This window comes from Nematolebias whitei, chromosome 12, assembly GCF_014905685.2.
Source record: "Nematolebias whitei isolate Nwh7 chromosome 12, NemWhi1, whole genome shotgun sequence".
Lineage (NCBI taxonomy): Eukaryota > Metazoa > Chordata > Actinopteri > Cyprinodontiformes > Rivulidae > Nematolebias > Nematolebias whitei.
The window spans coordinates 45108609-45132731 of record NC_056509.1 but is presented as its reverse complement, the minus strand read 5'-3'; the positions used below and the strand labels follow the sequence as shown (position 1 = coordinate 45132731).

Here is a 24123-nt window from a genome sequence, read left to right as displayed (position 1 = left end):
GTCACTGCACTCCTCCGGCCCCCATGAACACAGTATTGATGGGGGGCAGCGAGGACACCAGGTCTTGTACCTCTGAGGACGTTGTCCCATGCTGCTGGGACATCAGGGGGACATCAGAGCTGAACGGAAGTCCAAACATGCAGGGAGAAGAACCTGACGCTGGGAGGGAATGATCTGAGGAGCCAACACGAGACGGAGATAAAAAAAAAAAAGACCACTTTTTAAACAAAACTAAATATATAATATTAAGATAATTTTTTTAAAGTTTTATTCTGAAAAACTAAAAACACAGATTGTAAAAATATTGGGATGCTGTTGAAGGAAGTAAATAAAAACATCTGCAAATCTGCTGAAGCAAAATATTATCCACAACAAGACACCTAAAACATATCAGACACCAAAAATGTACATTTTTTCACTATTTTATCTCAAATATTAGTTGCTCCCATGATCCTCCACGCCTCAGTACTGACCGGCTCCGGGCTCTGCGTCACTGTAAAAGCCTCCCGTTGTTTTCCTTCCTGGTTCGTCCAGAAGGTTCAGTGGATCGTGAACTTCGGAGAACGTCGAAGGGAAGGGACGCAGGCTTCCGACGCTGCTGATGACTGACACGTGCTGGTCGACCAGAGGCATCATCCGCTGGCTGGCTAGGTAACTGCTATTGCCATAGTAACCTGTTGTTGAGATTTAAAAAAAAAAAAGAGAACTGAGCGTGCTAATTTTTTAATTTACAGGTGCTGGTCATAAAATTATAATACAAAAAAGTTCATTTATTTTATCAAAGACCCCTTATGACGAGTATAATCTATGGAAACGATGTTCCCTCGCCCGGACGTGGGTCACCGGGGCCTCACTCTGGAGGTGGGGCACGCTGGCGAGCGCCTGGTGGTCGGGCTTTTACCCATGGAGCCCGGCCGGGCACAGCCCAAAGAAGTGACGTGGGTCCCCCTTCCCATGGGCTCACCATCTGTGGGAGGGGCCAAAGGGGTCGGGTGTAATGTGGGATGGGTGGTGGCCGAGGTCGGGGACCCTGGCGGTCTGATCCTCGGCTACAGATGCTGGCTATTGGGACGTGGAATGTCACCTCTCTTGTGGGGAAGGAGCCTGAGCTGGGGTGTGAGGTTGAGAGGTTCCGGCTAGAAATAGTCGAACTCACCTCAACACATGGCTCTGGAACCAGTTTCCTGTGTCAGAGTATGGTCCATATTGCTGGCAGTAAGCCGGGCTCGTTCCCAGTGAGAGTTGGACTACGCCAAAGTTGCCCTTTGTCACCGATTCTGTTCATAACTTTTATGGACAGAATTTCTAGGCGCAGCCGAGGTGTTGAGGGGATCCGTTTTGGTGGCCTTAGGATTGCTTCTCTGTTTATTTGCAGATGATGTGGTCCTACTGGCTTCATCAAATCGTGATCTACAGCTTTCGCTGGAGCGGTTTGCAGCAGAGTGCAACGCGGCCGGGATGAGGATCAGTTCCTCCAAATCCGAGGCCATGGTCTTGAGCCAGAAAAGGGTAGAGTGCCCTCTCCAGGTCGGGGAGGAGGTCCTGTCCCAAGTGGAGGAGTTTAAGTATCTCGGGGTCTTGTTCTTGAATGAGGGAAAAATGGAGCGTGAGATCGATAGGCAGATAGGTGCAGCATCGGCAGTGAAGCGGGCGCTGTACAGGTCTGTCGTGGTGAAGAGAGAGCTGAGTCAAAAGACAAAGCTCTCAATTTACCGGTCAATCTACGTTCCTACCCTCATCTATGGTCATGAGCTTTGGGTTGTGACTGAAAGAACGAGATCTCGGATACAAGCGGCCGAAATGAGTTTTCTCCGCAGGGTGTCTGGGCTTTCCCTTACAGATAGGATGAGAAGCTCCATCATCCGAGAAGGACTTGGAGTAGAGCCGTTGCTTCTCCACATCGAGAGAAGCCAGTTGAGGTGGCTCGGGCATCTGTTTAGGATGCCTCCTGGACGCCTCCCTGGTGAGTTTCTCCGGGCACGTCCCACCGGGAGGAGACCCAGAGGAAGACCCAGAACACGAGAAGGGGGTCTCTGCAGACCAAAAGTGGGTGTTTCTGGCGAATAGGCGTTTATGGGCGGCGAACACTGATTGGCTAACAGTATTTAATAGGCGTTTGCCGGCGGCGAACACTGATTGGCTGTGGGTAACCCTCAAAGTCACGAGTCATTGATGAGGTAACGTTTCTTTGCGATATTTGACAAAGAAATATGGTTTATTGTACTTATAAAGTATGTTATGTTTTCACTTATGCATTTTATTGAAGTACGTTTATTGTAGGTCACGATAGTTTCGACCGTTCTCTCGTTGTTGTCGTAACGCACTGAGGTAAAGTGAGCCTCCTCTCGGCTCCTTTTCAAAATAAAAGCTGAAAATAAAAGTTCTTAATACTTGAAAAATAAATATTTAAAAGCTGTGTATAACTGAAAAATATGAAAAAAAATAAATAAATAAAAGTTGTTATTAGCTGAAAAATAAATAAATAAAAGCTGTTAATTATATCTATGTCTTTCTGCCATGTCAGGGACCTCTCTCACTTCAGACTGACTCTAGAAGACCCCAAGATGTTGCCCAACAATGTTGACCAACATCTGATGTTGACTTTCATTACTCAATAATGAGTAATAACTTATTCAATAAAAAGTCTGTAATTTGTCAATAATAGTCAATAATTCATTCAAGAATAGATTATGGGTGTTTGGTATGGCTCAGTGGCTAAAATGGGTTGGATGTTAGAGAAATTACTTAATTTTCAATTACCTGAATGTACAAATTCCTTCATTTATAGTTAAACTTTAGGAAATCAACTTTTTTTTTCTTGTGAAAAAAATATCAAAATTAACTTTAAAATCCAATCCAGGATTAAGTAACAACTAGCAACACCCTAACTGTACTATGTTCTGTGTTTCCAACAGATGCTACGATGACTTCTAAAAATGGATGTCCCAATAAACACAATAAAAAAATTCAGTGATGCATCAAATGTTGTCTGAGTATGTTTTAAGGTAATAACAAATGTGAAATCTGGAAAACAAATATCATTCCTGAATCTGTCTTGTGTGCTTTGATGTGTACATAAGTTTATTGGAGGTCCTGAAACAACTTTTCTGAGAACACAAAGATTTTTATTTTACCTTTGGCCAAGATGTCCGTTTGAAATCAGGCTGCTTACTGCAAAACCAAGAGGTTTTTTAAGACGGTCTTCATTTGTATTGTTTTGTCGACTAAGCTAAATGTAATTTCTAAAATATGGATAAATCTGATCTCATCATGCAGCATGAGCAACTGGGTACAGGTGTGAGGGCCAAAAGTCTGGTTATGTACTGACTCCTAAATGTGCTTGTTTTCTACTGAAACATGGAGTAGGGTTGACCTTTAAAATGTGAGAAAGCTGAGGAAGTTAACCAGTAAACAGAAATACCTGCTCCAGTTGCAGAAATCTTACAGAAACTGACAATCACTCATCTGCAGTGACTGCAGGTTGAACAAGACAATGTGAAGTTAAAGGAAACATCCTTTGTCCCAAGGCCAGTTTAAGTATCATTTATATTTTTCTTTCTTTATGAATCGATTGTAACTTTGTTCACATTTTTCAACAACCAAAATGGAATTTGTTTTTTTAATGTTATGGCTAGGTATTAAAAAAAACCCTAACATTTAGCTCTCCCCACTACCCAGTTATGTTGCTCTTATTTTGAAATGTAACCGGAAGTTCTGTGTTAAGAGAGTCGAAAAAAGAAGTTATGGAGACGCCGCGGCAGTATACTGGAGCAATGTCGAACCGAGACGCCGCCAGTGTTGAACCTGAGACGCCGCTAATGTCGAACCGGTTAACACCATAGACATAATATGCCTGTGGTTAACACAATCTGCCAATAACGCCTTGTTTTTAGACATCATGTGTCTGTGGTTACGGCATTTTATCGTTCAGCCTTTTTTTTTCTATCGTTCAGCCTTTTTTTTTTCTATCGTCCAATCAGATGTGGCCGTCCAGACACGCCCATTTTTCTATCGTCCAATCAGATCCGGCCGGCCAGAAACGCCCATTTTCCTATCGTCTAATCAGATATGACCGCCCAGATACGCCCACTTTCCTATAGTCCAATCAGATATGAGCGCCCAGATACGCCTTCCGAATTTGCCTGCAGAGACCCCTTCTTGCAGAACACGCTGGAGGGACTATGTTTTTCGGCTGGCTTGGGAACGCCTTGGGATTCCCCTGGAGGAGCTGGCCCAGGTGGCTGGGGAGAGGGAGTCTGGGCCTCCCTACTTAGGCTGCTACCCCCACGACCCGACCCCAGATAAGCAGAAGAAAATGGATGGATGGATGAAGTTGATTTATATCAGTAATTCCATGCAAAAAGTGAAACCATTCCAAAATGTGGGAGAGATTCACAAAGAGTGGACTGCAGCTGGAGTCAGTGATTCAAGAACCACCACGCACAGATGTATGCAAGACATGGGTTTCAGCTGTCGCATTCCTTGTGTCAAGCCACTCCTGAACAAGAGAGAGTCAAAAGCATCTCACCTGGGCTAAAGACAAAAAGGACTGGACTGCTGTTGAGGGGTCCAAAGTTAAAGTAAATTTTGTGTTTCCTTTGGAAATCAAGGTCCCAGAGTCTGGAGGAAGAGAGGAGACACAGAATCCACGTTGCTTGAGGTCCAGTGTCAAGTTTCCACAGTCAGTGATGGTTTGGGGTGCCATGTCATCTGCTGGTGTTGGTCCACTGTGTGTCCACAAGGTCAACACAGCCATCACCAGGAAGTTTTAGAGACTTCATGCTTCCTGCTGCTGACCAACTTTATGGAGATGCAGATTTCATTTTCCAACAGGACTTGGCACCTGCACAATGCCAAAGCTACCAGTAGCTGGTTTAAAGACCATGGTATCCTTGTTCTTAATCGACCAGCAAACTCACCTGACCTTAACCCCATAGAAAATCTATATGGAGTATTGTGAAGAGGAAGATGTGACACACCAGACCCAACAATTCAGAAGAGCTGAAGGCCACGATCAGAACAACCTGGGCTCTCAGAACACCTGAGCAGTGCCACAGACTGATCCACTCCATGCCACGCCTCATTGCTGCAGTAATCCAGGCAAAAGGAGCAACAACTGAGTATTGATGCTGTACATGCTCATACTTTTCAGTTGACCAACATTTCTAAAAATCCTTTTTTTTTTAAGTGGTCTTAATATTCTAATTTTCTGAGATATTGAATTTGGGGTTTTCATTAGTTGTCAGTTATAATCATCAACAATAAAATAATAAACATTTGAAATATATCAGTCTGTGTGTAATGAATGAATATACAAGTTTCACTTTTTGAATGGAATTAGTGAAATAAATCAACTTTTTTATGACATTCTAATTTTATGACCAGCACCTGTATAATTCTTACATTTTCTCAGCGTTCCACTTGGAGTTCATGCTGATAAAATTAGTATCTTACTGGGCTGCAACTGTTACGGTTTAGTTTATGAGGGACACTTTAAAGTGTGGACCTGAATGTTTGGGTCTAAACACTACGCTGATGATCAATAATAATTATTCAAAACTGATCTACATGGATCTGCCTTCATTTCAAAAGTGTACTCCAGTTGGTTAAACCGTGAACAATGGGGGGCAGCTGCCATGGGGGGAAAATGTGAGCAGAGGTGAGCTCTGACCTTAGCTGAAAGATAAGACACAATTTACGAGTACCGCATGCAGCACAATATACACCTGTTGACAAACTATTGTGTAACAATCTATAGCAATGGGCCAGATAAGAATAGACCTTGTGTAACGTCTGACCTTGATTTGTGACCTTGACCTTAACCTCGAAACTGGGCTGATGAAGACTATGTGACATGCTGTGTAGTTGTGGTACAACTAGCATCAAGTTTTGTTAAATTATCTTGAAAAGATCAGAAATATAGTAGGTATTCTGGTGGCACAGAGGTTAGAGGAGCGAACCTGTGATCGGAAGGTTGCCGGTTCGAACTCCTCCTGGTGACCATAACATCAAAATGAGAGCGTGAATCTGTCACCATCATCATTTGTCCCACTGGGCCCTTGAGCAAAACCCTTAACCCCTAAGCTGCTCCCCAAGGCACCCGTGATGGCAGTCCCCTGCTCCACACGTGGGCTGTGGTAGCTCGGCAGTCTGTGGTTGCGTTAGGGTGTCCATAAAACAACTGCCAATTCCTTGTCCATTAAAAAAAAGACCTCTCTCTATCCTTGTCCTTGATTGGCGATGTTGACCTTGGAGCTCAGATCATGAAAAGGGCACATGACGCTCTGTTGGTGATGACGCGTATGTGTATGAGGTTTTGTTAAATTATCTCGAGGGGTTCAGAAGTTAAGGGCAGGACAAGAGAAAGTTTACAGACGAACCGACGGTTGGCTGGAGACTATACCACAATACGTCCGCCTTTCGTTGAGTGTAAAATAATAAAAAGTGGACGGCCAAGTGCTGCCACGAAGCTCGCTGGCTGCCAAAGTAGGGGCCGAGATGGTAGAGGTAGGGCAGCCGACTTGGGACCAGAAAGTCGCAGGTTCAACTCCCCGCCATGCCCACATGTTGCGGTGTCCTTGAGCAAGACACCTACAGTAATCCCTAACTACTCCCCAGGCGTTTGCTGCCCACTGCTCCACCCGGGTGTATTTCACGTGTGATGGGTTAAATGCAGATGTTATCACTGTATGGGAACATACGATGACGACACGTAGCACTTATTCAGTGAGACAATTAGAAAAATTTGCATATTTTCTTGCAATTTTTCTCCAATTTGGAGTCGTCAAGACGTCAAAAGTTGCAGCCCGGTGAAATGTGTTTACACCTGGTCCCACGGTTGTTTTAAAGATTTAAGACATGAAGAAAATGTTCTAAAATGAGTTTCTGTGTAAACTTAGAAAACAGGACGGTTCCACAAATCATCCCACGTTCATCATCCGAGGGAGGCGAACTACAAAAACACTTTACATTCAAACATCTGAAACTAGATTAGTTTGTCTGAAAACATGTTTGAGACTTTTTAAAGTTATCAAATCAGTTTATAGTTAACGTACTTATGTTTTTATCCTTTGACAAAATATAGAAGAGAATTTTGATGTTAAGTTTAAGTATTGGGGCAGCAGAAGTTTATAAAAATAGATACTTGCGTCTAAAAAGCAGAACATGTCCGTCACCACTGACTTTCTAAACTGGCTGAGGATAATTTCACTGCAAACAGAATTACTGCTTGGTTTTTCTACATCCAACCAGTTTTAGGTTCTACCTGGAATAATGTAACTTGGAGATTTGATAAGTTTAAAATAATGACAGCTTTTACACATTCTCAGAATCTCTCACTTTTTACCATTGTGTCCTGTGACAGAGTACGTCTGCCCCTGACAACCACCACCGACGAGGTTCAGCCCGGTCCCGACGAAGCCCAAACCCTCAGCACAGTCCACAATGTGAGCTGCTGACTGCTGGTCCAGTCCTTGTTCCGTCTGAATCGGGTCCGAGCCAGGAGCGTAGCTGGACGTCGGCTGCACCGCAGAGCCGTAAGGCGTCATGGAGCAGTCGGAGCCGCCGGAGGTCTGATGGATCGCTGATGGATGATGGTTGTAGAAGACGTCTTTAGTCAGGGGCTGGTCGCTGATGGAGGGGTACCAGAGGAGGTGGCAGCCCAGAGGAGAAGCTTGAGACTGAACTGGAGTCAGACACTCACTCTGGGCCTGAGGTCTGAAACATTATATGGAATATGAAAATCTAAATGAATCAAATCATGGTTTACCACAAGTAAACTGTTTATTGCATGTGTGTGAACTGTTAGCGTGTTATATTAAAATTATGAAATTTATTTGCTTTGATGAGACGTAACATTACTTTAACCCTTTTAGTTTAGATGTTAAGAATTATTTTACGTAAAGTAATAATGTAACATAATATAAAGCTGAAACAGCTCAGGTTGTGAATAAATCTGACCTGAGAGCAGCCTGACCGTTCGGAGCTGAGGAGCAGCTAACTGGAGGAAAATAACTGGTGCTGGTCTGAGGTGAGCAGTGGTACAGGGTCTCCTGGTACGGGGGGCAGGGGGCGTGCTGGGTCATCACACTGAGAGACGAGAGGCAGGAGGATGAGGAGAAGGAGCAGGAAGTCAGGGGCCTCCCTGCCATGGGCGCCTGGTTGATGACGGAGCCTCGGTGCACCAATGCAGCTGGAGAGACGGGAGGCGTCATGAGGGGGACGCTGACCTGAGAGAAGTCCATCGGACCACCTGAGAGGGAGAAGACAGGAAACAGCTGAGTTTGGACCTAAACTACTAATCCTCCTGGGACCGCTGGTCTTGTTCCAGATGATCTGGAGCTGCGTCGTCATTGAGCTTTACCCTCCGTCTCTTTGGCTGTCTGTATGTTTCTACGTTAAAGAAGTTCTCCTGTCAGGAGTTGGAATCTCTCTAGTTAATTTATGGTGAAAAGAAAGTTATTAAGGCGAATAAAAGCCTCCACTCTGTCTGAAGAAGCTCATTTCTTTACGTTTTGTTTCCAAACAGCACATTCCAATTCTTTTTAAAGTGATTTATATTTCTTTTGACTTTATTAATGTTTTGTTTAAAGTTTTCTTTGGACTGTGGTTGCTTCACCAGCTTTCTGGACAGTCAGTTTTATTTTCAGAGGAACATTTTCTATGTTAACTCACGTACCGCTGACCTGTGAATTATTCAGATAGAAAAATCCAGAAACTCAAAAGAACGCGTCGTCGACACATAACAGACAATTGAACATAACAAAACTATTTTAAACTGAATCTTTAATTAACCTTAAAGTTTCGGCCTCAACTCGTCCTGGGATACTACAGATCCAGCTGCTGTCACTTTAATCTCTAGAACACAGATTTAGTCGCCGTATTGGCTTATTTAACAGACACTTTCATGCAAAATGATCCAACAGTTTATTTCTTCACATCGGTTGGTCAACCTGTTCCCCCAGCTCCGTTTGAGGATTTGAAACAAACAAAACAAAAAATTAAATAATTTTATTTTTATTCAGGGGTATTAAACTAATTTATAAAAGTGGGCCAAAATTAAAAACTCAGTTTCAGTCGACACCGACTTCCTGTTGCTCTTCATTAAAAATCTCAGCTGATTGAAGTAATTGAAGATTTCGAGTTGTCATAAAAAGTCTGCGCTAAATGGAGTATTTATCTGTTTGTTAAAGCAAAATGAAAAGCGATACAAATGTTCTACGTTTAGAATGTCTCGGGGGGCCAGATGAAGTGTTAACGAGCAGCAGATTTGGCCCGCGGGCCTTCAGTGTGACACGTGATTTACCTGAAGCTGTAAACCCGGGAGCGTTGTTCTCCTGGTAGACGATTGTTTTTGATTCCAGGCTCTGCTGCCGATTGGTGGACAGCTGAATGTAGGCGTGCTCTCCCAGAGACTCGTTCTTCACCGATTGGTCGGAGGAAACGGACACTTTGTTCCGATTGGCTAGAAAGCAGGAACTGGGTGACGCCATGAACGCTGCTTTACTGGCATCTGAAGGGAACATGACCCAACAAACATCTGTTTACGCTTCATACACGTTTCTCTCTGTTGATGTCATTTAATTATTATTGGGAGTTCAATGTAAACTAAAATATTGTGACATCTAATTATGTTTTTATTTAACATGAAGTGTAAATCGAAGGTTTACCTCTTTCTTCACAATATTTTATTTTAGATTGTGTGAAAATGATCATTTATCACATGTCTGTCCAATATCAACACTTTAAAGATGCTTTGAGTTCTGACAATTTAAACATTACTACCCCACAAAAATCAACACAAACTTTCTAGAGCCATTTTATGAAAGTTACATTTTTATTTATTGTAGGTCTGAAATGTGCATTCTTGATGCTTTTTTTTATTTTTATAATAACATACTGTATATGTTCTAAATCCACTCAGCATGGTTTTGAATTTAATGTAGGACTGTAGTTGTAGTTAAAAACACTGAAATAGTTTAATTTTTATAAAAGACAATAAAAATATGTAAGATGCTCAGCTCACATCTTCTGTAAATAAAATACAAACCTGTAATTCAGAGCTGATTCAAACATGAATTTGTGTTCAGCACATTTATAAACTTTTTCAGCCACCAAAAATGCAAATATCTGACCAACATGCCCCCCCCACACACACACATTTTTCAGTTGTGAATGTGGTTTAAATAATGTACAATTTAATTAACTGTGTTTTATAGGCTGTAATGTGTGCCAGTGATAATGTAAAGGGCACTGTTGAAAATATATTTGATTCAACAATTTGGGATAAATTTAAAATAAAAAATAAAAGTATTTTACATAAGACATATTTCAAAACTTATCGGTGCAAAACCTTTGTTCCACAGTGCAAATGTTTAATGTAGAGAAGTTGCATACGGCAGAAAAATGCTGCTCAGAATAAACAGGGCAGGTTTCCCTACATCGGTTCAGCAGTTAGATTAAGATGCACTTTGTTTGCGTTTGCAGGCGTCATCCAGTTCTCTGGACTCATTTGAGTTTTTAAGATACATATTTTTAAGATTATTTATTTATTTTTATTTCTATTAGGTTTTATTATTTGTTTTCTTTAAACTTGTGTTTTAAATTACCATATTTTGGTCATACATAGCACAGCATCAATAGAATTTATGTGCCGTATTTTCTGCCGTACACATCACACCGCCCTATAAGTCTCATCAGTCCAAGTACGTCTAATAAAGTGGAAGAATCCATAAATACGTCACTTCGCCGTATACGTCGCATCTCTTATGCGTCACCGCCGACGCGTTTGTTACACGTCACCACTGACAACCCAGAAATGTGGGCCGGTGTTGTGCCAAAAATCGATTGGCTGCCAAATGGCGGCCGTGGGAGCGTGCACGGGAGGACTTCAACAAGAATTTAAGAAGAGTAACACTTAAAAACAATTATTTGTTTGCTTGAAATCATAGTAAAAGTGTGTCTCAGTTGAACTCTTTCTTAATAAAAAAGGACTAACGGTCAAATCAGCTGTAATTCAAAAGTATTCGCTGCCTCGGTGCTCCGGGAGAACGCTGACAGGGAGGAAATCAGGAAGGAGAAACGCTGCGCATTTCTTCAGAATTTAACAAGATAAGCACCTAAAACAATTATAGTTTGCTCGACATTATAGTAAAGGTGTGTCTCAGTTTAACTTTTACTTAATAAATGCACTTCAACAGTCAAATTAGCTGCATTTCGCCGGGGTGACGCAATGAACTGAAGCTGATTCGATGGTTGTTCCAAGCAAGCAGCCTATGGCAGCTGATTGTGTCATTAATAGTCACTTTTACTTACTACATGACACAACAGCATGCCATACTACTCGAGTGCCATCTAGCGGTCGAAAATTGTAGTGCAACATTTTCAATGTCAGAATGAATGAAAACGTTCAGATCTCAGCAAAAAATTGGTTTATAAATATTATATTATATTATATAATATATATTAATTATTAATTATATTATCAGCATACAAGTCACAGGGCATGTACATTATGCAAAAATAACGTGACTAATAGGGCGAAAAATACGGTACTTACTTTTTATTGTATAGCCAGAAAAAGACCGAAGTGGCATAATTCTAGCTAACTTTTAGGATTTTGTGAGTGTTGTGATGTTTGGTACCTGAGTTTTTCATGTATTTGTCCAGCAGATTCTGCAGGTCCTGCTCCTTGTCGTTGTTGAACTGGGTTTCCAGAGCCAACAGGATGTACTCGTCTAACAGCATTCTGATCAGATGGAAGGAACCTGTGAACATCAGAGATGTCCAGGAGAGAGATCATCGTCTTTTCTGATGTGTCAAACTGCAAACACAAAGTCATGCTGAGCTGTTTGACCTTCAGGACCGAGTGGCTCTTTGTTTGACCTGCGCGGCTGCGGGCTTGTGTTTGAGCTGCAGTAGGACCTGGAGGAAAGCTCGACCCACCAAATGGTCATTGTTTATTCACGCACACGTCGCCCGTGTGTGTGTTGTTTGAACAGCGAGCGCACGAACCACAGATAAGATCCTGTGTAATCAAAGCAAGTCTGGCCATCACGATTTACGATGTTATTGTAGCAATCAGCTTTGGGCTGGCTCGTCTCTGCATGTGTGGGATTTTTGGAAAACTACATGGATTTTTAAGACAAAAATACACAAACAAGCTGCAAAAACAAAATAAACTACATTTGTCTAAATGACTAAAAGTAGCGAGCATCCTTCAATGTATGAACAGTGTTTATAACCAACAAAGTCCATGCTCAATAATCCAGGTATACAATCGTTTCAGCACAAAAAAAAAACTTGTCCAGATGACCTGACTGAAAAATGTTGGAGTGTTTTATAAATGATTATTAATGTTGTATATACAGTGTTAAAATCTCATGTATAACTCTTTTTTTTTTATAAAGCATTAATAAATCCTTTATAAAAGTACCCTTATTATAAAGTGGGGCAGTTTTTGAGAAGGAGCATTTTGGATTTAATGAATTTTAAGAGCAAACTATTTTAAAGGACTGCCTGTAATGACTGCCATATAATCTCTATTTTTTAATTCCACCATTGCATCGTCTTCGTCTGCATCGTTGATTTTTCTTCTTCTTCTGGATGGCAAAAACTACCTAAAAATATAAAACCATTTGATTATGTTTCAATGAACAAATATTTGTAACTCATGTTGGCAAAATAAGTCAGAACGAGCAAAAGCTGCAGTGCAAAAAAAATGTGAAAATATTGTTTTAAACAATACAATAATTGAGATTTTTACAACTATATTTATAAAGCACTTTACAAACAACACTATTTGCCAAAGTGCTGTAAAACAACAAAATAAAGGTAAAAAACACCCAAATTAAACACATTAAAATTCAAAATAAGAATAAAAACTATAAAATAAATTTAAACGATTAAAAAAAAAATTTAAATCCAAAAACAATAGGAACAAAAAAGCGCACATTTTGAACTGAGTTAACTGCCAAACAGAAAACAAACGTGTTTTAAGTGGGGATTTTAAACAGGAAGTAAGTTGGCCTTCATATTGTACGAAGAAAATCTACACAGAGTAAAAAAGAAAGAGTAACTACGATAGTAACTTAAATATATTCTTCCTAATCTACATTTAAGTCAAAGTTATCTAACAAATATGCCTTCAGAAATAATCCTTTTAAATGCATTCTTTATGAAATTGACTATTTTTCTCTGTACGCCGTAACATGAGGAAATCCCTTTATATAAAGCTTGACGTCAACGTGATAGAGCTGAAATTTCTGATGACATCGTTCCAGACTGGTAAAAATAAAGTTTTCAAATCGGCACTTTGATAAACAAAACCAGCCTCTTTCCAAGCCAGGCGATAAATCACCTAAATTAAACTAATTTTTAAACTTTTCAGATGGAAAATCAATTTAAAACATTTATCTCTGACTTATTTTACCAGTAGGGGTCACATTTATCAACTATAATGTTTTGGTGTATTTTTGTGAGTTAAATCAGGATTTTGTTTATTTGTTTTGCAAAATTGAGCAGAAATAATAAACAACACCGTCTTATCAAATCCATCTTCAGATGGTTTAACCATGGTAACTATGAAACTAGCCCCTCCCTCTAAAAATACACTCTCTGCTTTAATTGGTCAGCTCCAGTGGCCTGATCAGGCTCCGCCCACTGTCCAGCCCCAGAAAACTTTTTTTTAGTTAGTTGCCAAGTTAGCATGTAAGCAAAGATGTTTCAACTTTCAGAAAATGTTTTTAGGACATTACATTTTGTAGTTATTGACATTAAAACAAAGAATTAAAATTAAAAAAATCATAAATCTTTTTCCATTTACTGACCGAAGCTGGAGGCGTTGTTGAGCGTCAGGTTGTGCATCACCCTGGCACCGAAGAAGCTCCACCGGAGGAGGAAATCCTGAGCTCGCTTCTTCAAAGATCGACCGATCTGTTTACCGGGCTGAAGAAAACAAAGACGGAAAGAAAAAAATACTCATATTCATATATTTGTGTATTTCCTGTGTGAATGTGAATTTAATACATAGAAGAGGCCAGTTGTCACCTTGATGACTTTATGCTCGACCACCGAGTCCAACCACTCGATGAATGACTCGACCGTGGCGTTTTTTCTCAGCAGCTCCTTCAGTTCCTGAAACACCGTGACAGAATCATCTGCACAAAAAGACAAAGAAGAAAACTCATCAAGACAGAAAACAAAACTTTTCATCTAAATTAAAGTTATACAAGTTGTGCAATTGTAATTAAATCACGGGTTAGGATGTAAAAAACTGAACATGACAGTGGTTCTCCTACATAATGTTCAAGTGTATGACGATATGCTTGAGTGCACAATCATGTTTTATTTATCGTTTTTATGCATTTTTATGCCACTTTCTTAAAATGTTTAGCATATAATAAGGTTTCGTATCAAATGCACCTAAAGAATAAGAAACATTTGATGCAAACTGAATGTTTAACAGATCTTTGTTAAATATCTGCTGATCTCAAATTTTATGTTGCATTCTGTCATGAATAAACAAATAAATAAACATATATATTTTTGAGGTCAAAAGCAACTTATTGAAATTAGATTTTTTTTTTAAGTTTATAAAACAAGCGCTTTTTTTGTTTTAAACTTCCTATAACTTCAACATCATGCAGTGCTTCCCCTTCCATTATGTAGAGATGATGCATATGTTAAAAATGTCTTCACGGATGAGAAGTTCTGAGCAGGACAAGAGAGAGTTTAAAGACATACAGACAAACGGAGACTACAATAATTCATCCGTCTTCAATGGGCGTATAAAAACATTAAAAATCACAATAAAGAGTCTTTTCCATTAGCATCACTGTAAACGCTCACTTCATGCTAGTTTTCAATAAAAAACAAACGTCCTGAAGAAATGTAAAGATGAGTTTGTTGGGCTCACACTCGGAGTAAATATCTGCGTCCTGGTCTCCAGCAGCCGACGTGCTGAGCAGAGGCTGAGAGACGATGCCGTTCAGATCCACGAGGTCGATATCGAGCACCATGCTGGTCACCACAGCCTGGTCGAAAAGAGCCGGGCGAGCGATCTGGAAAAACGCAGGCGTGGTTCCAATCACTGCACGTGTTGCAGAGACGGAACTTACTGTGACGTCGCTGTACCTGCGCCAGGTGTAGGAAAGACGTCTGTCTCTTCAGGGAGGAGACAAAGCGGCGTGCTATGGGGAGCTTCTTAGCTGCAAGGCATTCTGGGAGGTTTTCCAGAGAAGAGGCTAACCAGTGCTCCCAGTGTTTGGCAAAGTTTCTGATATCTGCTAACAGACTGGTAAACATGGTTTACATTAAAACATGAATGTGATATTTAACATGACTCGATGAGAGTCATGAAAACAACTTTGGCATGCAGAGAAAATGGAGGAGGATTTATGTAACGAACCTTTCAGGCATCTCCTGCATTGTGGCAGGGATCAAAACATCTGTCAAAACCTGAAAAAATGAACCTCATTACAGCAGAGCAACACAAATCAGACAGGAGGCTGCAGGGATATTTTACTTTCATGTCTCTGACTAATTAAACTTCAGGTTTTTGTTTCACTGTCCACAAAAAAAAGTGTAACAGATAATCTGGATTTGATGCATTCAGTAAAAGTCCAACAGAACACTTGAAAGTCCTAAATCTATTCAGCAGAAATAACTCGGACATCTAAAGCAACAGTCTGCTGACAAAACAGATGATCTGAGCACTGTTGAGTTTATCGACCTAACGTTCCTTGAAGGAACTCATTCCGCTGCTCCCTGGCACGAGTTTTAGTCTGAGATCAGCTTATGATGAGAAATGACGACGTTAGAGCCATTTTGTTTAAACCTTATAATGACATCATGCGTCTTGTATCAGCTGACTTCAGTGTTGGGTCTGAAGCAGTGGTGCACAACCTTGGCCCTCCAGGGCCACCGTCCGGCATGGTTTAGATGCTTCTCTGTTTCGACATCTGATTTAAATGAAGCAGAGATGACCAGGCTTCTACAGAACGTAAAGGTCTGTGAATATGTGAATGAAGTTTAGTTAAATTGTCTTGAGCTGATCAGAAGTTATGGGTGGGTCCAGAGAAAGTTCATGGATGGAGGTATGGAAACTATACCATAATACGGAGTATAAAAACAGTTTGAATACAGACAAAAAAATAAACATTACGCTCAACATAATTCATAAAACAACCAACAACGTGCCTTTTTTTTTTTTTTATCTAATAAAAAAGTAAAGGTTTAATTCAAACCTTGTAGAGCATGGAGTCGCAGACGCAGAAGATGTCGACTATGACGGGGATTTCCAGCAACGGCAGCAGGTGGTCGGGCATCCCCTGCCAGAAGTGGAGCAGGAAATTCTGGATCTGGAAACAAAATTGATATAAGTTATAGTGGGCACATAAACTTTTATAAATATTAAATAAACTGCTGTCACCTCTTCAAAGTTGACATTGATGGCGTTATCCAGGATGCACTGGCAGTGCGTCTTGTACATCATGATCAGGGTGTCCACCTGCCAGGGAGAACGTCACGCTCGTTACAAACTGTTCGTCTGTGAATCCTCGTCCGTTTCTTATAATCTACAAACGTAGAACTAAAGGGACAGCGTCCGCTCTGGAACCTTTTCTTTGGAGACGTTTCCGTGCAGCAGAAGATGCTGAGCGCTGGGGAAGTCTGGGAGCAACGTTCCAGTTTTAGAGCTCAAAGAGTATTTCCTCGTAAATCCACCCTGAGAAACGAAGCACCGGGTCCGTTTCGATTAGTTCAAAAGGTACAATGTCACAAAGAAAAAAGTAAAATCATAAAAATCATAAAGTAAGAATTTAAATAGGCATAATATTTTTCAGCTGAAAATGGTAGTGTTCAATATTTTCCGTGTCAGAATAAATGCGATCGTAGCTAAAAATATGAAAAATAGCTAAAAACAAAGTATTTGACCCTGAATGAAAACAATGAATCGACAGGTATCTTTGGCTCTCTTGCTCCTCGTTGATCCTTCCGTCAGGAATCTTGGACCGTTTTTAGACAATGCTTTAAAATCTGAGAAGCGACTACAGTTGTCAAAACCAGTTGTGTGTTCTGTCAAATTGCTAAAGTGAAATCTTACATTCCACGGAAACAACGTTAAAACACTTGTCCATGCCTTCATCACCACTGGACTGGACTACTGCAACTCTTTATATGCTGGCCGGTCTGGCCCATCGTCTGCAGTTAGTCCAGAACGCTGCTGCACGCGATTTAACAGGTACAAGAAGCCACGAGCACATCACTCTGGTTTTACTGGCTGGTTTAGATTTTAAGGTTCTTTTAAGTGGACTTCTTCAGCTTTATGACTAACAGAGCACTGGAATCACCTCTGTGCAGATAAATGAAAGCACAGAGGGATCGGGCCCCCAGACTCTGGGACAACCCGCCTCACAATACCTGTACAGCAGAATCTACAAACATCTACCGTATTGTTCGCTGTATAAGTCACACATTTTTGCATAAATTTGCCAGTCCTGTGACTTATACATCGAAGCGACTAATATACCCCCCCATATTTATAATCCTATTTTTGGCTGAGATCTGATGATTGCATTCATTCTGACATGGAAAATATTTAACACCAACATTTTCAGCTGCTAAAGGGCCCTCGAGTAATATGACAAGCCAAGTGTCTCATTAATAAGTAAAAGTGACTATTAATGACACACTTGGCTTGCCATACAAGGAACAGGACAAGTAAACGGGAACTCCTGGAGCAAACGTCAAATCAGCTGCATTTCGCCGCGCCACACAGGCGAAATGCAGCTGATTTGACCGTCAAAGTGCATTTATTAAGGAGAAGTTCCACTGAGACACAACTTTGCTATAATTTCGAGTAAACAAATAATTGTTTTTAAGTGTTAAACTTGTTAAATTCTTGTTAAAGTCCTCCCATGCATGCTCCCGCAGGCGCCATTTGGCAGCCAATTGATTTTTGGCACAACACCAGCCAACATTTCTGGATAGTCAACGGTGACACGTAACAAACGCGACACGTCAGCGGTGACTCATAATAGATGCGACTTATACGGCAAAGCAATTTATTTATGTTTTTTCCATTTTATTTGACATATTTTGCCCGATGACACTTGTACGGTAGAAATTACAGTAAATCCCATCTGAAAACAACTTTTTTTACTTTGGCTTTTTATTCCAGTTCAGGTCGAGTTCCAATCAGATTTCTGAGGTTGTGGCGTTTTCATGCTTTAGTTTGTTTCAAACTATTTTGTTGTACTTGTTTGTTTTTGACGTTTGATTATTTTAAATTTATTTTATTCAACGTTGTTCCTGTTTGTTCTTAACCTCATGGTGAAGGACTGTGGTCAACATTGTTGTTTTTAAATGTGATAAATACATTTTATTTACACTCCAAAGCCGTCTCTTGCAAGTGCAAACAGTTTAGTTGTGGCACTAAGAAGGTTTCAGGAATACAAAACTAAAATAAATGTTGCCGGTGGGAGATGTGTGACACTTTTGGATGCAACTTTAATTTAATGAGGTGATGAATTGCATTTTTGCAAAAAAAAAATTCCACATCAAAACTCGTGTTTACAGATTTTAATGTTATAACAAATAACTATAAATTAAGTAAGCAAATGTTAAGATAAAAAGCAAACATTACGCTCTTTGAATTCCTGGACGTTTGATTTTGCAGAAGAGTAAAAACTACCTCATTCTTCAGCTTGCTTCCTGAAAACCTGAAATTGAAACAAAACGGATTCAAAGTAAAAAACAAGTAAATGTTTTAGAGAGAAAACTGTCAGCTCTTCAAATTGTCAAATAGCTCAGCACATTTTTGACAAAAATTAAAAATCTAATCACGTGACTTAAACTCGTGCGTTTATCAAATATTTTGGAGGTCAGATTCACTTACCTGGTCAAACCTTTTCCAGAATACACAGAGTGATAATAAGCGCTGCTCTCTTTGATGCCAATCCCATAGTAATGATATCTGTGAAAATGATGACATCAAATAAATCTGAAATTGAAAACAGGATAAGATGTTGTGTAGTGTTTTTTATTTTACTTGGAGTGTCCTCTGGTACCGAGTCTTCTTGTTGTGAGGAGAGGAAACTTCTGTCGGATCGTCTGAGGGAACAGATGTAAAGAGTTGGTTAGAACTAAAAACATTTTTATTATTTTATACATGCCAGTAGAGCTGCAAGCATCATCAATAATCACCTGCAACTTATGATCCAATTCATAAAATCTGCAAAACATAACAAAACCAACCCACCTTTCCAAACGTAGCAGCACAGGCCGGCTCGAGCTTCTCTTTCCTGCAGAAGTCCAGATAGTGAGCGTAGAGGATGCATCGAGGCAAACACACTCCTTCACACACGATGTAGTTCTCCTCCAGCCTGTTGACACACAGTCACTCATGAGATCGTTAAAACAACATCAAGGTACGCTGGAGGTCAGCCCTCTGGGTTGGAGGGAGTCTTTGCCTCAGGTGGAGGAGCTCAGGTATCTGGACGTCTCGTTTCCAAGTGATCGTAGGACGGAGAGGGAGACAGACTGACGGATCAGGGCCTCGTACTCAGTAATGAGGGCGTTGCTTCGGCTGGCCGTGGTGAAGAAAGAGTTGAGTCAAAAGGAAAATCTCTGGATGTATACACATCTGTCCACGCTCCAACCCTCACTTGCAGTCATGAGGTCTGGACCATGACTGAAAGAACGAGATCCAGGACACAAGTGGCCAAAATGAACTTCCTTCACAGGGTGGTTGGGCTCAGCCTCAGAGATGGAGGAGGAGATCACAAAGATCTACAAATCATGGCTTAAATATGCTACACAAACCAGAAACATTTTATATTTGTGTCAAACAGCAGAAGTTTTATGTTTAAATTTAGCATCAATATTATTTTAATCATCGTTGATATTTCTGATCATTTTAGATCTGTTAATAGTAATAATAATAATAGTAATAATAATAAAATGCGGACAGCAGGACTGGGATCGTCCCCAGACACCTGCAGCTGGCTGTCCGCAGCGACGAGGAGCTCAGCAGGCTGCTGGGAGGAGTGGCCATCGCTCAAAGGAGTTCTGACCGGCATTCGGGCGGTCCTGCAGCCCGGAGGAACCGAGAGGCCAGGTGGACGGATCGGGCAGCATCTGCGGACAGTTTCTTCGGGGACAGACCTTTACAAGAGATCCTTCCTGCCTACAGCCATCAGCATCGATAACATCTCTTAATGAAACCAGGATAATGAGTTACGTTTAATTTACCTTTGGGATTAATAAAGTATTTTGAAAGTTCCAAACAGTCACTGCTCCTCTGCATAGAAGGGAATCAGCTGAGGTGGTTCGGACATTTGATTAGGATGCCCCCTTGACATTGTTCATTCCTACTCATCCGCTCACAGACTCATGTTCGTGCTGCTGTTCGGCGTATTGTTTTTGTACAACTAGTGCTTAACGTATTTCATAGTTCATATCTTAGATCTTATTAATGTTTTTCTTGTACATTTTATGCTTTTGTTGGATGTAACTGGGACCCCGTGAACACAATTTCATTCCACCACATGCACCACATGCGATGCGAATGACAATATGTGCTTTGGTGAGAGACACACAGCAAAAATATTACTGTACCCTCATTTGGGAGAAAATGAACTTGGAAGAACTGTGAGCACAAAACTATCCTTAACCACGATGAACTGAAAAATGATGACTGGAGGAACGAGTGATCTTCTGTGACGGAGATCTTTGTTCAATTTAATATTTATGCTTATCTACCAAACCCTTACAGCAGGAGTAAATAAACTAATAAAGTAGTTCCTCCTGGATCTGTATTCAGCCCACTACGACATGTACTGTATATAAATTATTGAATGATAAAATATTTGTTTAAAGAAACAAAACTGAGCAGCAATTGACTTGCTGACGTTGGAGCTCCTACCACTGCAGAGTGAGCTGCGTTTGTTTCTTCTTGTCCTTGATGATCTGACTGATGGTCTTCCTGGAGGAACCGATGCTTTGCTTCATGGTCAGGTCTGAGTTTAGGTCCACCAAGTCGCGATCATCTTCAGACGATGGTGTCTCGTTGTCGTCTTCTTTTTAGAATAAGCACAAATTCAACACAGAGTTGATCAGCACTGTTAGTTGTTGGTCGCATTTTAGTAAAAATGTACAAAATAGGCAATCTATTAAGATTTGTCAGAATAAATAAATAAATACTAAAAAAAAACAAGCATTTTAAAGCACAAACTCAATTTTTAGAAAGCTGTACATTTTTAAAGCTATTGCAGCGTTTCCCCTACAATTATCCAAAGAGTGCTCCCGCCCTGTCAACAGAACCGAACGCTCTGCCTACCGAACTGTCACCCCCACCCCCGTCAACAAAAATCACAGGAAAGGAGTGTTCTGGCAAGTGATCTAGGGGAAACACCGATGTGTACTTTCTTTGCTTACTTTTATAAAAAGGTACTCATTGCAGAGTCCCAGGCCTCCCTTGCAAAAGAGATCCGTGACCTCAGTGGGAATTGTCTGAGTAAAGAAAGGTTAGTACTGGTAATAATAGGTTAGTACTGGTAATAATAAAGTATGAACTCAAACAGCCGACATGGTGGCTCAGTTGGTAAAGTTGTTGCCTCTCGGCAAGAAGATCACCGGATCAAATCCCATCAGGGACCATCTGGGTAGAGTTTGCATGTTCACTCCGTGCATGCGTGGGTTTTCTCTGGGTACTCTGGTTTCCTCCCACAGACCAAAAACATGCATGTTAGGCTGACTGGTAACTCTAACTGTCCCTAGGTGAGAGAGAGAGTGAATGGTTGTTTGTCTCTATATGTCCCTGTGATGGACTGGACACCTGTCCAGGGTGTCCCTGCTTCTCACACAGTGACTGCTGGATATGGGCACCAATGACCCCCGCGACCTGAAAATGAAGATGCAGGTAAAGATAACGGATGAACTCAACATAAAGTGTTATCCTGACATGTTTAAGAGTTTACTCCAGTAGATTTCCAGGTTATGAAACTCTGAAATGTGGGTCTGCAGTCAATGTAAACAAAGTGACTGAGTCACATGATTGACCCACGCTAGGCCGGCTGTAGTCCAAGTAAACAAATATGGCCGATAAGTTGAACCTGCTTTCAGTCACTTCAGCCGTTTCTGTAGGTAAACGAACTCAGCTGGTTGTTGGCTTCTGGTCACTGATTTTTCTTACAAAGATTTATTTAAGGACACGACAACGGGAGCAGATTTTGTTTAATAGTTAAAGATAGTTTTTGTTCAGTTTCTACGACTTTGCAATGACTACCTTTACACAAACACATGAAAAGGATTATTTTAGTGTTTTTACAAAACAATACGTGTAAATCCTTACAGAAAGGAGTTACTTTTGTGTTTTCTGATTGAACTCGACTGTTTACTAGAGAAAGTTGCTGTGATCAAATTATAAATTGATTACTTTCTTTCACAATACAGTGACGATTGTTGAAGACAATAAAAATAAGTTTGAATGTTAAAAACAAACCTGCAGATTCAGGCTGTTGTTGTAACAAGTAGACTTGTAAAACCTGAGCTGCAATCAGAAATAATTCAAATATACTTTTTAAAGTTACAAAATAAAAGTAAACAGAAATAAAATTACGACAGGACTCAACAAGTCATCAATAATAAACAACAACAACAGCAGAGGCTTAAGAAGAAATAAACAACAATGTGCTTATTGATGCCATTAATCATCAACAAAATGAGTTCATTTCTGTGTTTCTGATGAGCTGTCTGCACAAATAAAGCGGACATTTCTCCCCTAATGAACTATTTGACAAGTAATTCTCTAATTTATTTCAGATTCAATGTTTCCTCAGAAAACTTCACTCTTCAAGGTTCTTCTTTTAAACTTCGCAGCTTTAATTTAATCCGAGCGCAGACCGATTAGTTTTCGTTTGCCTGACCTTGGAAAGATGATTTGTGCCACTGTTTATCCCTCGACTCCAACTGTTTACTGCTCTGCACAAAAAGGAAACAACAAATGTTGAAAGAAATCATCAACCTGGCCGTTACGTTTTTGATGTTTGCAGCATCAGCTCAGGACGGATCTCGTCGCTTTTAACAACTTCATATTTTACTCAACGGGACTTTTTTTTTTTTATTCTCTCGACAGGAAACGGTTGATTTTTCTCAATATCTGAACATTTTAGAGCACAGAAAAACAATTAACATGAACTCTTTCGTCACAGTAAGGCTTAATGTTACGGAAATAAGTAAAATCTATTAATTTATTTCAAGTTTGTGTTTAAAAGATATAAATGTAATTGGAGACCGTATCAATACATTTTGAATCAGACATCGTCACAAAGAAATCCTAGCATGAGTCTAAAATTATAATTTGGTTTATAAACGAGTCAGCTGAGTGAGGCTGTAGCGCTCCCATGTGTCAGTTCTGTGTCGCTGCTTTTCCCTGACCCCAAATTAAATCACTGCATTCAGAATCAAAGAGTGAAGTGAAACTTACGTTTGTTAAATAAGAGAATTAAAAAAAAATCATGTAAAAGTTGATAAATCTGTTTGTTGTTTTACCTGATTTAATCCCAGAATCATCTTCTTGAAGGAAACGAGTTTGGTCTTTAAAATCTGAACACGTTACCCCCGGAGAGACGCACAAAGTGGGATTAAAAAACACGTCGCCGCTGGCAGAACAGCCGCTGCTGCGTTTCATCGGCATGACGACTGAAAAATTAAGATTATAAAATCAATGAGCATTAAGAAAAAGTGAAGTTTTCTTAGACGTGATTCTTTTAAAGATGAGCTCAAAGGGACCCTGGAACTCTGGTTTTAACCCCCTCCTTCACTCCGGTCCAGGTAGAGACAAGAAAAGCCACCAGCATCGAGTCCAGCATTCTGAAAAGCTGCGTTCAGCGAGGAAAAGAGTAAAAAATGAAGAATCCTGTAAAGTTTGTGCTGCGGACGAAGCGGACAGAGGTGAGGTAGAACTAATGAAGCTGTGGATGCATTCATCATATTTACAGAAGACTGAGCAAATCCAGCTCATTAATGATTAACAGAGAAACCCTCATCCATCTGTCCATCCATCCATCCCACCTCCAGCCTGCAGGTTAAACACACACACACACACACACACACACTTTGGTT

At 40.5% G+C, this 24123-nt stretch overlaps 1 protein-coding gene across 1 annotated transcript; it reads right to left on the bottom strand.

The window, feature by feature from the left end:
- Position 1: 1 nt before the first annotated feature.
- rfx6 (regulatory factor X, 6) lies at positions 2-23695 on the bottom strand. The gene is made up of 21 exons (XM_037685649.1): positions 23551-23695; positions 20924-21077; positions 19259-19382; positions 19049-19110; positions 18896-18973; positions 18692-18719; positions 16616-16723; positions 16430-16507; positions 16245-16358; positions 15407-15456; positions 15133-15292; positions 14915-15059; positions 14047-14156; positions 13827-13944; positions 11643-11765; positions 9305-9511; positions 7960-8251; positions 7346-7716; positions 5383-5388; positions 474-674; positions 2-174 (listed from the first exon to the last, which is right to left on the bottom strand). The coding sequence occupies exons 1-21, from the start codon at positions 23693-23695 to the stop codon at positions 2-4; spliced, it is 2847 nt and encodes a 948-aa protein (XP_037541577.1).
- Between the last annotated feature and the right edge of the window lie 428 nt (positions 23696-24123).